The 16,880-nt window shown below is 45.2% G+C and overlaps 1 protein-coding gene across 2 annotated transcripts in view; it reads left to right on the forward strand.

Moving 5' to 3' along the window:
* Window positions 1-4,863: 4,863 nt before the first annotated feature.
* Window positions 4,864-16,880, forward strand: part of YJEFN3 (YjeF N-terminal domain containing 3) — a 32,614-nt gene continuing 20,597 nt past the window's right edge. Inside the window, exon 1 of one of the 2 annotated variants that reach the window (XM_072601137.1) lies at window positions 4,864-5,391. In XM_072601137.1, the coding sequence (XP_072457238.1) occupies window positions 5,336-5,391 (56 nt within the window). In that variant the 5' untranslated portion in view covers window positions 4,864-5,335. Of the gene's footprint in view, window positions 5,392-6,319; window positions 6,506-16,880 lie in introns of those variants that run through there. The other variant, XM_072601138.1, reaches the window with a different exon arrangement.

The following is a 16,880-nucleotide window of genomic DNA, read 5'->3' on the forward strand; positions in this document are numbered from 1 at the left end:
TCATTGAGTTTTTCCTTCATTAACATTTTATATCTCTTGTGCCAAGCTGTTAATTCTCTTTTCATAGTTCTCATTTCTTTTCCAAATTTTTCCTCAAATGCTCTCATTTTGTTTATAAAAATACTTATAGCTCTTTTGAAACTGTTGCTTCATTTATTCTAGTAGTTCTAGTTGAGTTGGTGCCTGGGCTGTGTTTTTCTTTGAGGCTTTGCTTGTAGATATTTTAGAATCATTGTCTTCTTTTGGGTTTGTGTCTTGAGCTTCTCTGTCACTCCAATAGTTCTTTATGGTAGGACTTCTTTCTTTCCCTCCCTCCCCCCCACCCCATTCTTCTAACCTACTTCCTGACTTCAGATGTGATGGTTGGGCTGGACTCTGCAGCATTTGTGGAGGAAAAGTCTGGGCTGGTCCTGCTGCTGTTTTCTTGGAGCATTGAGTGTTGTGTTATTTCAGATCTTAGTGATAGACAGAGCTATAATCTGTCAGTGTTACCAGATCAGTCTGTTTCAGCGTCAAATCTAATTGCTGCCCTTTGGTCTGAGCTTTGCAAATTGTTGGACCTGGGTTTTAATTCTGAGTCAGAGTAGACTGCTGATGGACTCAGTCCGTTTCAGCTATCTGGAAAGCTCTCTTGGTTAAAAGTGGTAGAATTATAGGCTCCCTTTTGGTTTGTGATTCCTGCCTTGGTTTTTCCTCAGCAGGCTGGAACCACCACTACTCAGCAACTGGTGGCTTCTGAACTTCCTACTTTCTCCATACTGCCTTCGCCTTCTCCGTCCACCTTGGATCTGTAACCCAGAACTGGAAAGTGTGTGAGGAAGCTTCCAGTTAGCACTTTCCCTGTAGAAATGACCTATGATGGTTCTGATGGTGCTTTGGTATGGACTTTGTGTCTCTCTGTTTCACAGTCAGTCTTTGGGTGCTCCTGGCTGGATCCTGTTCCCAAATTTCACAGACCTCCCTGTTTGTCTCTATGCTGAGACAAATGCTGAGTCTGATGACTCGCTATGATTTTTTTTTTTAGTTTTCCCACCAGGATTTGGTCTGGTGCATTTTCTAGATTCAAACTAGATTTTCTACTTTGGAGGAATTTGTGGGGGTGGGGAGTCCCCCACATTGCTTCCTGCTATCTTGGTTCTGCCCCCCCATCTCTGGATTTTGGCAAAGCATTTGATATTCTTGTGGGTGAGAGAGAAATATGGATTAGATAATGGTAGATTTGGGATTGGTTGCATGACCAGAGGGCTGATGTAAACTTGGAAGGAGGATTTCCAGTATTAAATGTTCCAGAAGTCTTATCTTTATCTTTGTCCCTTTCAACTTTTTTTTTCAATCAATGATTGAATGAAATTGTAGGGGTGATGTTTAAGACATTTACAGATACCAGTAAAGATAGATAATATGTTAGGATCCCAGAATAATCTCAATAGTCTAGAATGTTGGGCCACATGTCAGGAAAACCCAGAATGAAGACAGCATCCAAGAGGAGAGAGTGGTAAACAGTGTCATATGCAGCAGATAAATTGAGAAGGATTAGGACTGTGAAAAGACCATTAGCTTTGGCAATTAAGAGATCATTAGTAACTTTGGAGAGAGAGGTTTCAGTTTAATGTTAAGGCATTAATGGATTTAATTAAGTTAATTAAAGGAGTTGAATGAATGAAAGAAGAGCAGTGAGTGTAGACAGCATTCATTTCTCTCTGGCCTCATTTCCTCATGTTATATTAGGATTTAGGCTAGATGACCTTGTTCCTTTCAGCTCCAAAAAGGCTGGTTCCATGACTTGTGAGACCTCAGGCAATCACTTTACATCCCTGGTCTTTAGTTGTCTCATTTGCAAAATGGATGGAGGTAGGAGGCAGGCCCAGGTAATCTCGTAAAGGCCCTTCTGCCTCTAGGATCTTTGAACTCCAAGGCCTCACCTTGGAGCTGCTCTCTTTAAAACTGTCAGCAGTGGTTGGTTTTCCCCTAAGCCCCTGTTGGTCAGACTCTTCACCCTTTTCAATAACTACCAACCTGAATCCCTGAGTTTGCTCTGGAACAGCTTCCACTTATATGCTTAACCTCCATCTCCTTCTAAGTTCTGGGAGCTTCTGACCCCAAAACTTATCAGCTTGTGTAGAGTTTCTTTCCTGACTAATAGCTTATTCTGGGAACACTCCTTACCTCACAGGTGGGTAAATAAAGCTATTTGTTATGACCAAGCCTTCACCTCATGTCCTCTCCATGTCCTCCCCATGCCCTGTATTCTTTCTCTGCTCCATAACCAAACTTCTTTAAGACTAGAATCCTGTCTGGCTCCCATCATTTTCCCAGGGAGAGGTATGCTGGCCTGAACTAAAGCCCTTGGGGCAGTCCTCCTCTGGAACACTCTTAACAACAATGCTCTGCTTGGCCTACTCCTTGGTGCCATGCCTACATGACCTGCCATCTTTCCTTATTCTGGTGCCACATGCCCCTAACACTCTAGATTTCCTCTTAGTATTAGTATTGCTGGAACCTTCCCTGGCAGTTCTTGCACATAGCTGCAAGTGTCAGGCAGCGAATCCCAAAGCTGGTACTGACATTTTCCATATTTACCCCATCCATATTTTCCTTTATTATCAATCCATGAAGCACCAGTGGTTCTGATGTCCCTTCCCTAGAAAATGACCTTTTCATTGCCATGACCTTTGACAGTCCCAGTAGGTTTTGCAGACTATTTTTAAAAACTTGAAAGGCTGCCATGGAAAAAGGGTAATTAGGTTTGTTTGCTGGGCCCTAGTGGGCAGAACTTGGACCATCAGGGGAAGTTGAAGGGAGATATATTGAATCCCAGTATGGAAAAATTTTCCTAATAGTGATGTTCCAAAATGGAAAGAGCTCTCTGTTACTGAAGGTGGTTGCATAGAGAGTAGAGGAGCACTTGGTACGTATACTGTGAAGAGAGGGCTCCTATTTCAAGTTCACAGGTTGAACTAGATGGAAAGTGACTTGGAATCGAAGGATCTAGATTCAAATTCTGGCTCAGCTTATTGCTTGTGACCTTGGGCAGTTCTCATGACCTCTTTGGGCCTCAATATTCTCATCTGTAAAACAAGGGGCTTGGAGTAGATGGGGGTGGGGGTACTTGCAGCCTTGAAGTCACATCATCCTCTCGATCCTCAAGAGTGGCCTTTGAGTAAATCCAAACTTTACAGGACAAATCCCCTTAATAAAAAGATTTGTTCTGTAAAACTTGTACTCAGTCACAGGGCTGAACTTGAGAACCTAGAGGGCCACGTGTGACCTTAAAGCCTAAGGCTCCCCACCCTTGGACTGCATGATCTCAGAAGGCCTGTTCAGCCCTGAAGAAGCTATGAATAAGAAAATTTAGGTTTGACTCTTGTTGCTATGTTTTTCTAATTTTCTAATCACTGGTGGATGTATAATCTCTTTGAGCAAATGGAGAGAGTATCTACCTCACAGGTTTTCTGTTAAGATCAAAAGAAATAATGAAAGTAAAGTAATAAATGTAAATGTAAAGTGCTACATAAAAGTCAGAAATGATTATCTGTAAAATGTGGGTCATAAATCAATCTATACCTCTTAGGGTTGTGGGTAAAGTACGTAAACATTAAAACATGGAAATTTGAGGCCTATGACCTATGCTAAGGATAAAGCAATTCATATTTCCATGACCTTCTAAAGTTGGCCAAAGCACGATTCTCACAACAACCCTGTGAAATAAAAATAAGTGAAGATTATTACTTCTATTTTGTAGATAAGGAAACTGAGGCCCAGAATGGAGAGTGACTTGCTCAGAATCACACAGCTAGTGGCCCCAAGGCCAGATCCCCAAAGTCTTCACTTTGTAGCCCAGCATAGGCAACAGAAGGGTGGTACTCATCAAAGATCTCTTCTCTTTTAATTCCTTCACCTCTCCCCCCACTCCTGGAGTGCCACTTGGTGTTAGGAAGACAAGGGAAAATATGGTATTTGCCCGTGGTGATCACTCCTGTGAGACAACACTCAGGTACAGAACAGTCACGTTCATGAAAACAACTTCCAGGGCCCAGTTGTGTGGGGGCAGACTGTCAATATCATCAACTTTTGGAAAGGGCTGGTGGATGGGGAGATTCTTGGACCTCTGGTTGTAGGAATAAGGGTGAGGCAGCCTGGGTTCTGGTACCTTCACAGTAGCGTCTGTCCCGCTATTTCAGGGAGACCTCGGCGGCCGTACTTTACTGCCCACTCCTAGGCTGCCATGTTGACTAGTCAATGGCAGCACACAACTCTCCATGCTTGTCACTGGGTCAAAATGCCCCTCGCTGGTACCTATGTGTGCTCCTCAGAGCAGATCCCATCGTTGCTTTTGTATTTGTATTCCCAGCACAGTGCTTGGCACCTAGTAAGCTTCCGATACACTTATTTTCATTCGTGAAGCCAGTGCTGAGTTCTGGATTCTGCCACAGAATCTTGGGCAAGTCTCGCTAACCGATTGTGTAAAATGAAAGGCTATCATCCACCTCGAAGCGTTTTCGGGAAACGTTTTGTATTTCCTACAGCGCTATACTTGCTCCTGACCCGACCTCTGCTCAGCTCAGCCCTGCAGGCAGGAGTAAAAGCTCCTTCCATCCGGTGCAAGGTGGAGAGTATTGTGAAGAGCCCAGGGGCGAGGACTGGGCTAGGCTTTGCAATAGGATTGGGCAGGGGTGGGGGAAGGGGGTCTCTCTCCTGCAGGCTTCTGATTAGACGCAGATGAGTCCAGGGTCCCGGATGGGGTCTCGGAAACAAAACTGGATGTGGGGCGCTGTGATCGCTCGCTTCCCCTGCCCAGAACGACAGGACTGGAAGCCAGTATCTTTTAGTGGGTGGAGGGTTGGGGGTGGGGAGGCCGATTTTGGGGGAGAAGCAGGCCTGCCCGGGGTACTGGACTGTAACGGCCTTTTTCTCCCTCGGTATCTGAGCCTTCTCATCCTCGCGGCCCACGTCGGGGGCCCGGGTTCGGGTTGGACAGGGCCGGGCCCAGCAGCCCCAGGCTGACTAGAGCATCTCCCATTCACAAGGCTGCCACCGCTGGCGCCGAGAAAGGGTTAAGGGGCTCCGGGCTTTGCTATTGGGAGCGGAGGTTCCGCTCCTTCCCCCCCAACCAATCGCCAGGCTCTCCGAAGCGGCGGCTGTGTCCTGACTGGCTGGGCCACCTGCCCCGTCGGGGCCCGAGTAAGGCGTTGCGGGGGGCGCAGTTGCCCGCGCCCCGAGAAAGAGAGAGGGAGGGGCGGGAGGGAGGATAAAAGGAGGTGGCGGCTGCTGCGGGGCCGCGCACACTGCTCCGGCGGCCGAGGCAGAGCGCACCCTGTCCTCCCGACCCCCCAACATGAGCGACTCGGCAACCTCCGAGGGGCGGCAGCCCGAGCTCCCCAGGTTCCTCAGGTGAGTGGTGCTCGCGGGAAGGGAAGGGATGGGGGCGGGGGGCAAGAGCAGGCTATCAGGGTCCAGCCCCTGCTGGAATCGGCACCGGCAGGTGCTTGAACGCCGCGGAAACTTCTCCGGCTCCTACCCTGGAAAGGTCGAGGGATTTTCCAATGCCGGGACCCGGGAGGCGGCGATCAGAAAGAGGCACAAGGCCCATGGACCTCGACCATCCCTTGGGGGTACGTGGGGACAATTGAAACTCCTAATTCCCAGAGAGCTAAGGGGTGATCTCCCTGGGGACCCAATGCCCTGTCGAGGCCCCCCTCTCCACCAGGGAGCCCCTTTGCATAAGGCTCGGTGGGGGTTAGGGAGAATTTGGAATTAGAGGGAGAGAGTGAGCCCCATCCTTGTTCTCAGCCTCTGCCCCTAGCTGACATAAGGGGGTGGGGCCTGATCATACTGACAGCTTCGGTCAAGGAGAATTAGGAGAGTGCCCTGGACCATTCCCTGCTGGGTGCTCTGGCTGGGGCTCCCTCCCACTGCTCTAGTCTGGTCACTGTGGAGGCATCGAACTCTCTCCCTTTTATCACTGTCCCCGGGTGACTGTCCTAGTTTGCTCTTTCAGGTGCTCCTCTGCCCACTTAGTAGCCCCTACCCTTTCCCAGGGAGGATCCTCTTCTTTTCTGGAGACCCATCTCCTTCCTTACCCTTCTACCCAGGGCTTTTTAGTCTGCTGTGACTTGGGGGTCCCTCCTCCTCTCCCTCAGCTCCCTCCTTCCCAGAATTCTCACCCGTTTCCCAGGAAACTGCTATAGCTGCTGTCTCTCAGGTCCCAGCTCCCTGGTGTTTCTTCGTAGGGGAGCGAGGGATCCTATCCCTGACAACTTCCTGATCTCCCTGGGGCCTCTACTTCACCTGGGGTCAGGATGGGTGGTATTGGTAGCCAAACTTGGGCCTTGCTGGGCCACAATTTTCCCCAGGATACAGGGTTAGAGCCCTTGGAATAGTGATTCTTCAGAGCTTTCCCTTAGGGTCTCCTCACTAGGTTGCCGGTCATTCACTCCAGTCTTATTCCAGTACAGACGGAGAGGTCTTGCAGCTGGTGGCAGTTATCTAGCCTATTGGATGGAGGGTAAGTCTAGAAACCAGGTTTTATTTGTAGGGAAAGAACAGTAAGAGAAAGGGACCCTGCTCCAGATAGCTCCCTATCACCCCAATCAGCTGTGGTGAGGGAGGTGGAAGCTGACAAAGGCACAGAAGTTATTTCTTTGACCTCCCCCTTTCCCTTGATGAACCAGAGACAATGTAGGATTGACCCTATCAGTTTTCAGTGAGGCACCTTTCTTTTCCACAGTCTCTCCCCGTTTTCTCCCCTTTCCTCCAACGAGAAACCTCCCAGGCACATAGCACCAGGAGTCCAGACTCCTGATTTTCCTGATTCTTTTTACCTTCTGTCCAGGTGATATCTGCTTTTTCTTTGAGTCCCCTACCTGTGGAACACAGTGCCTGGAACATAGCACTTAATGAATATTTGTCAACTGACTGATTTGCAGGAGGATGTAAAGATAACCCAATCAATTCAGCTTCATCTAGTCACTTTTTCTCTCTAGCCCTCAGTTTCCTACCCTGTAGAATGGGAGGATTAGTGATCTCCAAGTTTCCTTCTTGTTTTAACATTCCACGGTCCTATAAGCTAAATGCTGTTGTGAGAAGGAAGCAGGGACAAAACCTGGGGTTTGGGGCGGGAGAGACAGAAGAGTCTTCTTAGACTAGGAGTTGCTGACCACATTCCTTCCTCCTTTCTTATAGCTCCTGATAGTGGGGAGCTGTCCAGGTGGGGAGGTCCTGATGACTATGACTCGAGACCCATGTGCCCTAGACTGATCCCTATCCTTGCTTCCTCCTCTTTAGAGCACTTTGGAAGGTTCTATAAAGGAAAGAGTCAGAAAACCCGAGATCAAATCTTGCCCCTCTTTATACTCGTTACATTAGCAACATCAGTTGCCTCATTTGTTAAACAAGCACAGAGAGTTCTCTGCACTTTCTATATCACATAGCTGTTGTGAGGCTCAGGCACCAGAAGTGGTTCTGGCATGTGGTCCTGAAACCTGCTTCCTTGTTCTTTATCTGCAGAAAAGCTTGGAAGCCTTTTGGAGGGAAGGAGTCCTTCCGCACACTGGGCCGCTCAGCTTTCAATAATAATAATAGATAACAACGATAACTTATATGGAGTATTTAGGTTTGCCAGAGCTCTTTACATATATTATCTCATTTGATTCTCACAGCAACCTTGTAAAGTAGGTGATATACTTATCCCTATTTTACAGATGAGGAAACTGAGACCCAGAGAGGTTAAGTAACTTGCCCAGGGTCACAGAGCTAAATGTCTGAGGAAGGATTTGAATTCAGATCTCCCTGAATCCAAGTGCCACCTACCTGTCAGGGGTGAGGAGGTGGGAACATAGGGCTTGCGTCTGAGATAAATATAAGAACTGGTCTTTCAGAGGTGAGCTGATAGGCTTGACCTTAATACTCCAAGATAGGAGGTTGGAGAGATGTCCCTTAAAGTGGAGGTGGGTGATTCTGGCCTTCTGAACTTCTCTGGTAAGCTGACCCACCTCTCTCCCATGTGCTGAAGAGATCATAGGGTCATAACTCTAGGGATAGAAAGGACCTCTCATTTTACAGATGAGGAAATGTACGTTCATAGAGGTTCAATGACTTGCCCAAGGTCACACAGTAATAAGCATCAGAGCCAAGATATGAACTCGAGTCCTCTGATCAGTACTTCTGCTCTTGTGGAATTGGTATTGTAGAAGGACTCAGGCAGGGGGTGGGGATCAACCCCAGGAGAAAGGGTTTTTTAATGGAAGAAGTCAGGAGTGGAATTCCCAGCCCCCTCCTCACCCTCACTTCCAGCCTCCCTCTCCCCAGTGTAGGTTGAGTAACAGCCCCCACCTGTAGTTATTTCTGGGGCTGGTGACGTGTGCCGTTAGGCTTCATTGTTTCCTGCTCCCTAGGAGCTCCCGCCTCTGCCTCCCCTACAGTTCCCACATGGGATCCCACCTTCCACTCCCCAGGTCCTTGAGCATGGGACCCTTTGCCAACACTAAAACTTAATCCTTACTCTCTAACTGCAAGAGGGTTGGACTTGGTGAGTTCCCGAGTTATAGAACATCAGCTGGGACAGATGAGGAAATAGGATCTGTGCTGGGACCACAGGCTGGGGACGAGGCATGGTTGATATTGGGGGTGGTCAGAGTTCGGTGGGGAATGGGTGTTATAGGAAACTGGGATTCCTGCAAGGTCTCACAGTGAGTTGGGAGGAACAGGAATCAAGGTATCCTGACCCTTGACTCTGCCATTCCACAGGCTCTCCCCCATAGTGAGAATGCTCACTTCTGCTTCCTGGCTTCCCTCGATGCCTTCAGGTCTCAGCTAAAAATCCCACCTTCTGCAAGAAGTGTTTCCTTGCCCCTGAATGCTCTCAATACCAGAGCTAATCTGAGATTACCTCCAGTTTACCTCATATATATCCTTTACATTCATAGTTATTTGCATGTTGAGAATTAGAATGGGAGCTCTTTGAAGGCAGGGTCTGTCTTTTGCCTTTCTTTGGATCTCCAGCATGGAACACAGAGCTTGGCACATAGTAGGTACTTAATAAATGCTTGTTGGCTGACTCCCAGGCCAGTGCTTTTCGAGTACATCAGCCACTTCCCTTCCCCCACTCCACTCCATGGTTCCCTGTGAGAGCTTTAATTACCACTTAAGCAGGGAAATGATTCCCAAATTGGCTGGGGGAAGAGCTGGCGAGATGATACTGTCTCCTGTCGGCCTGCTCCTCCCTTCCTTTTGTTCCCCCAGAGAGAGTGGAACTTTTGGGAACAAAGTGAGGGGAGGGGAAGGGAGGCAGGAGCAAACAATCTCTTTCAGCTCCCTCAATTTCCATCATTCTCCCCCCCCCCCTCCACTTCCTAATTCCTTCAGCCTAAATTCAGAGGGAGGCTGGGATAGGTGGAATGATTAAATGGCAACATCTTGGAAAGGTGATGTTTCTTGCTGTACCTGCTGAAGTTGGCTTCTTTCTAAAGAAGTCCACCAGGAAGGGGGTTGGGACCTTGCCTGTGGCCAAGGTCTCTTCTCCTGCCCATCCACTGAATTGATCCTTCATGTTCTCCTTTCCTTATCTTCATTCTATTTTCTAAAGTCAGATGCCCTATAAAGGTCTCTTCCTTGGCAACCTCAACCATACCCATGACTTTAGCTACTCCTTACTGGGTAGATGACTCCCTGATTTTTTTTAAGTTTCTGTCTTGGATTTCTAATTTCCTGCTGGACCTCTCTTGAAAGTACCACTTCACATTTGGTTTGATTTAAGATCATAGATTTAGAGCTGAGAGGTCAACTAGTCCACACTCCCCATTTTATATGTAAGGAAAAGAGGCCTAGATTGAGTGACTTGCCCAGTTGGTTTAGTTAGGGGAAGAGCTGAAATTCAAACTCAGCTCCTCAGGCTCTAAATCCAGCATTTGAGATTCCCCAACATACCCTAAATTGAATTCCACATCACTCTTCCCCCATTTCTGTCAAAATTGCCCCTCCTCCCTAATTCCCTGTTTCAGATGACATCACCTTCCTTCCAGTTACTCAGGCTCAGAACCTCAGAGTCATCCTAAAATTTTTCTTCATCTTCACCCCCTCACACCCAATCATCTGCTAAAGTCTTCTTGATTCTACCCCTGGAAAAGTAAACAAAATAATGTTTCTTGCATCTATCCCCTCTGCTTGGCACAAGCATCCTCATTCAGGTGTGGGATTAATGTAACAGCCACCTAATTGATTACCCGCTCTCACCTCCAGGCTCTCTTCTAACAGGTCCATTTTGGAGCAACTCAAAATGTCAGCAAATTCTTCCTTATTTTTAGCTAACGTTTGCCTCCTTCAAACTCCTTCTGGTCCACCCCTGCCCTCTCCCTCCCCCATTGGCTCTAGTCCTTCTCTCTGGAGCCAAGCAGAACAAATTGAGTCCATCTTCCCCCACCAATAGCCATAAGTCTGTTGGCAGGGGATGTTAGGAAGGATATTGAATTTACCAGCAATGTGAATGAGGACAAGTCACTTCTCCTCTTTTAGGCCTTGGTATCCCTGCTTTGTAAAATGGGCAGAATCATTGTTGCTGTCTCTCCCCTTCAGAGCTGTTGGGAAGATCCAATGAAAGTTAATGGATGGAGAGTCACTATGTAAATGTAGAGCAGTGTAGACCTTGGAGCTATTAGTGGTCATTATTAATCTCTTCTTACCCTTGGCTGCCCAAAGCACTTAGTTCTCAAGTGGGGAGCCCCCACCACCCCAGACATTACTCCCTCTTAACCTCAGAAAGAGATATCCAAGATACCGGTCTGCCAAGGAAAGGGATTTTTCTCATAGGATCTATTTCACTTCCAAGGGTCTTTTTTGGATGAGAGTCAAGAGGAGGGAAAGGTTGGACCCAGATGTCTATCTACTTGAAATTTGTACTGTCTCTTTAGGAGCTATTTCCCAGTGGAAATTCCAATCACCATAGAGAAAATGGACCTGTTCTCATTGCCCATCCTCTTTACTTCCATTTCTCCTCCCCCTTTTCCCCTACCCTATGCTGGTCTGCTGCTCAGACTGTGAGAGCCCCTTCCAACACACTTGAGCAGATGGAAAGACACAGAACATTAGGATGTGGTCAGCAAAATTTATCTTTTGCTTCTATTGAGTCTTTTTTCAGTGGCACCAGGGCAGTGAACTCGTGTGGTGCCATTGCTTCCTATTTTCTCCACCATGACCTTCAACACCTTGGTCCAGGTCTAACAGTGACTGGGACTTTACAATGTCGGCTTCAGAGGCTCAGAGAGAGGGAAAGCACAGGGCCAAAGTCATACCAGTTGCAGTAGGAAGTAGAGTTGAGATGATAATCATAGATTTTTAGAGCTAAGAGGGGATTATCCAAATCTTTAATTTCATAGATGAGATCCTTAGGTGATAGAATGTTAGAGCTATTATCAGAACAGGGCTAGCGCAGGGGTTCCTAGCCTTCTTGTGTGTGTCCTGGACCCCTTTGGCAGTGTGGTGAAGTCTTCAAATGTCTTAGATCATGGCCTTAAATGCATAAAATAAAATACATAGGATTATAAAGACAACCAATCACATTGAAATATAGTTATCTATCTATCTATCTATCTATCTATCTATCTATCTATCTATCTATCTATCTATATCCCCAAATTCATGTGTCCCAGGTCAAGAACTCTTGCTAGAGATAGTCTAGTTCACGACCCTCATTTCACAGATGGGAAAACTGAGACTTTAACAAGAGAGATGACTGGTTCATGATCATGCAACGAATTGGGGCAGAGCTGGGAGGCTGGTTTATAATTACTGACAATTGGGATTTTCATTGTCCTGGGTGGGATGGGCACAAGATGAGCCCAGGAGCTGGTCCTTGGGGCCCAGCCAATACCACACAGCTGCTCCCAATCCCCTTAATTAGTCAGGCTGGAAATGAACAATGTACAAATGACCCCTTTCAGACTCTGGAGAACAAGGGGTGCTGACTGATGAAAAAATAATCCAACCTACCATTAGCATGGGGGAAGAACTTCCTCTTCCTCCTCCTTCCCCCTGTGACCACCCACCCTTCCCCCACCCTGTTTGGGAATAGGCCAATCACCCATCCAAGGCTTGGTCTCCATCTTCACATTCCTTCACAGAAGCTCAGAGTTGGATGGGATCTCAGAGGCTATCTGGTCCAAGCTATACCTGAACAAGAAATCTCTTTCCATATTCCCAATAAGAAATTTTCCTACCTCTCCTTGAAGATCTCTAGGGAGGTGGAACTCAATATCTCTGGAAGCAACTCATTTTACTTTGGGATCATTTTTATTGTTAGGATGTTTTCTCTTGAAGTAAGTCTATACGCCTCTAACTTCTCCCCATTGAACATCTCCACTTGACTGTCCCCTTAGCATTGAAAACCGAAATTATCACCTTCCTCCCAACCCACTCCTCTTCTAACTTGAATGGATAAAAGAACTCATTAATCCCCAGATATATGGTGGGCACTGTTTGAAGTTCTGGGGATACAAAATACACAAGTGAGACAGCCCTTGATATCCTCAAGCAGCTTCCATTCTAACAGGAGGAGACAACACATAAAGGGGAGTGGGGTCCAAAGAAGGGAATTTTGGTCTAGGAATTCATAGGGATGGCAAGAGTGAAAAGGCAGTAGATTGTCACAACCTTTCTATTAGCAGTGGTGGCATTGGTTTGATGACCATCCTGAGAGGAAGATGTAGAAAATGAAGAGAGTTGTGGGTGACTGACAGGGATGGGTAGATGGCAAGAGGTCAGGCAGTCCCAGGGTTCCAGTTGATTGATTGTATGAGCTGTCCCCATGGTCTAGGGACAGCTAGATCTAGTAAGTTCCAGGAGTTTGTACTCATTCACCTCTCAGGATAGCTACACTTCAGTGCTGAGTTTTAAAGCTGAATGGTTCATCCCCAAGGAAGGGCACATTGTCTCTGGAATCTCATATTGGAAAGTGTCAGGGGCCCCACAATATGTCCATTCACTCAAGTTCCTTGGTTGGGAATCTTCCTCTGTACTCTCACTCTGTCTAATTATTTGCCAGGTTTGGTTTATTCTACCCACGTAGCATTTCTTACATTCTTTCCTTCCTTTCCACTTCTTTCTAATGGCATATTTTATTTTACATCATCAAGATTTCCCCTTGTATCCCCTCTCCTATTCCATCCTGTCCCCTCCCTATCCTAGAGAGCCATCCCTTATAACAAAGAATATTGTTTAGAAAAGGAAGGACAGGTAAAAAATCAACTCATTGAGAAAACCTGATACTATATACAGTGTTCTATACTTCCTCCTTCACTTTATCCTCACCCTCTGCAAAGGAGCAGGGAAGGTATCTTTTTTTTTCTTTCTTTTAAAAATAATATTTTATTTTTTCTCCAGTTATATGTAAGGACATTTTTTTGATATTCATTTAAAAATTTTTTTTGAGTTCCAAATTTTCCCTCTCCCTCCCTTCCCTGCCCCTTCCCTGAGATAGTAAGAATTTGGTAGATTATACATGTTCAGTCATGCAAAACATATTGAAGGTATCTTTATATCTCATCTTTGGGATCGAGTTAATTCTGTCCTTTCACAACATTCCATTTTGATTAATTTGTGGTGGCAATTTTTACTGCTTTTCTGGTTCTGCCTACTGCACTTTGTATGAATTCATGTAAATCTTCTCAAACTTCTCTGTATTCGTTATGTTTGTCATTTCTTATAGCACATTAACATTCACATACCCTCATTTGTTTAGCAATTCTTCAACCAATGGGCATCTACTTTGTTTCCAGCCCTTTGCTACCCCAGAATGTACTACTATGAATACTTTGGTTTATATGGAACCATTCTTTTTGTTAATGCCCTCATTGCCATAAATGAGTCTAATGCCACAGGCATTTTAGTTGCTTTATTTGCATAATTCCAGAATTATTCATAATTCCATACTTACCAGAACAATTGTACCAATTCACAACTGCACTAATAATGCCTGAGTATGCCTGTCTTTTCACAAACCTTCCCATATTGGTTATATCCATTTTGGTCATCGTTGCCAATTTTCTAGGTGTGAAGTAAAAGCTCGGGGTTGTTTTTTGCATTTCTCTTATTAGTAAGTTGAAGCATTCTTTCATATGTTTATTTTTAAAATTTAATTAATTTATTTGTTTTCAGTTTTCAACAATCACTTCCATAAGTTTTAAATTTTCTCCCCCTCATATGTTAATAGTTTGCAATTTTTCTTTTGAGAAGTGCTCATATCTTTTATCTACTTCTTCACTGAGGAATAGTGTGTATACAGTAACCTTTTAATAGGTCTCCCCACCTCAGGTTTCTTCACACTCTATCTCCACGCAGCTGCTGGGACGATATTCCTAAAGTACAGTTTAACCCTGGAGTCAGGAGGAATTGAGTTTAAATCCAGGCTCAAATCTGGATTTAGCTGTGTGACCCTGGGCAAGAGAATTAATCCAAATTACCTTGCCAAAAAAAAAAAAAAAAAGTACAGGTTTGACAATGTTACTCCTCGCTCAAAAAGCTACGATGATTCCCCATTACCTTCAGGATCAAACATAAAGTCTTGTTGGGCATTTAAAGTCCTTCACAATCTGGCTTCAACCTTAGATTTATTTCTTATCACTCTCCTTCACATACGCTATGGTCAAGCCCTACTGTCCTACTTGTTCCATGCCTCCCCCTGCCCCAATCCTCCTCACATCCCTATGGCCATACTCACCCATTTACCCGGCTCCCCTCCATCCAAACCACACACTTCACAGGACATTTCATATCTCATTCTGGGACTTCAGAGATTCATTCTTGACTATTTTCCACCTCTCTTAGTCTGACTTCCTAAAATTTAATTCCATAGTATCCTTCCTATCCTTTCCCTGAATTCTTTAAAAGCTCTTCTCCCCAAATTCAAGTGTGCATGTCAAACCGTACTTGTGGTGGTCCCGTCCTCTATCCCAAACTTTAGGAGGGCAGAGTTACTCCCTCCCAAGGTCTCCATTATCCTCGCCCCAGCACCCATCTCTTTCTCAGGTCCAGAATAGAATTCTGCTTTGTTGGTTCCTTGACATTTATCTTTCCAGCCATGTTTTATATGTCACACTCCTTTCTATCTAGTCACATTGGCCTTCCGTTCCTCACACAGGACATTCCATCTCTGGCCTTCATGCATCTGTACTGACCATTCTACATTCCTGGAATGTGCTCATTCCTCATAGAATTCCTCTCTTCTTTTAGAACTCAGCTCAAGTACCACCTTCCACATGGAGCCTCCCTAATGATCTCATTTTTATGGCAACTAGGTAGAGAAGTAGATAGAGTGCTGGATTTGGACTCAGGAACACCTGAGTTCAAACCTCACCTCAAGTTGTATGACCTTGGGTGAGTCACTTAACCTTTTTCAGTTTAGTTTTCTCATCTGTAAAATGGGAATAACAATAGCACCTACCTTATAGGAATCAAATTTTATCTATCTATATCTATATCTATATACATATATACACATATATACATATAGACACATGTGTGTGTATATACACATATACATAAATATATAAATAAAATTCTTGGAAAACTGAAAGTACTGTATAAATGGTAACTATTTTTGTTATTTTTAGTTTTCTTCATACATACACACATATTTGTCTCCCCTGTTAGAATATAAATCCCTTCAGAATAGGGACTATTTCATTCCTTGTATTTCTATTCTCCATTGCTTCATAATGATGCCCGACTCTTAATCAGTGTTTGTTGATTGACACCTACTTGCTTGTTTTAGTGTAGTCTCTCTTGGGTTACCCCCACCTCAACTTCTCTGTCCTTTTAGGAATAGAGGAAGAAGTGTCTTGTCCAAAGAAATGTTTGTTAAGTGTTGGATCGAAGGGGTTATTGTCCTCTGTCCTTTGTTCTAGAAGAGGACCATGACATCAGAGAGAGGATGCCATGATGTGCAAGTGAATTGGATTTAAGTGAGGGAGGGCTGTACAGAGTCACTCTCTCCTCCAGAGCCATCCAGGGCGACTGGAGATGGCCCAGGATGCAGTGGGGGACTTTGGCCTTTCCAAGCTAAGATCTCTAGTCTCAGATTGAGTGCGGGGTAGGATAGAAAGCAGGACTGTCTAGAAATGAAGGGTAGGGGGCTAGTAATGTGGTGTATAGGATAGTGTTCTCAGCAGAGATGGGTCAGGGGTGACTGGAAATTCCTTCTTACTTGACTTCTATTTGCCAGGCAATTTAAGCCCTGGCTATAACTATAGGGTAGTGGACCTGGACAAAGGGACTTTAGTCTAGGTTCTGCTCCCCACCCCCAATTCTTCTATGACCTCAGTCAGCAGAATTCTTCTTTCTGATCTTTAGTTTTCTCATCTATTAAATGGAAGCATTGGATTATATCCAGGAAGATCCAAAATATGAGCCATAGGACAGATGTAGCCTGCTTGACCCTACGGTGCAGCTGGCCTCAGATCTTCAGCAAAAACATTTCAAATCCTAATTAATAGGCAAATAGAACCTAATTATATACTCAAGTCAACCAGGAACTGATGCCAGGTGTTATGGTAACAGGCTTGAGTCAATTACTAATTGCAGTTGAAGCTGACTGTAACGAATTATAGGATTAAATTAATTTAGCCCAGACATATGGATTTCTGATGAGATGACTTACTATATAAACATATGGATATTTCTGGACTAGAGGAGCTGCGTTTTATGTTCTGAGGGTTCTCCTACTTCTGATTTTCTATGTTCTAAGGGCCCTCTCAGCTCTGATATTCTGTTTTAAGGGCCCTTATAGCCTACAGTCTTATAATCTTAGAAACCTGTCCTGCTGTGACATTTCTTTTCCAGCGCTATAATTGAGTAACTTGGAATGGGACCACGAGAGGGCAGTAGCACCTCAT

Source organism: Notamacropus eugenii, chromosome 4 (genome assembly GCF_028372415.1).
Source record: "Notamacropus eugenii isolate mMacEug1 chromosome 4, mMacEug1.pri_v2, whole genome shotgun sequence".
Lineage (NCBI taxonomy): Eukaryota > Metazoa > Chordata > Mammalia > Diprotodontia > Macropodidae > Notamacropus > Notamacropus eugenii.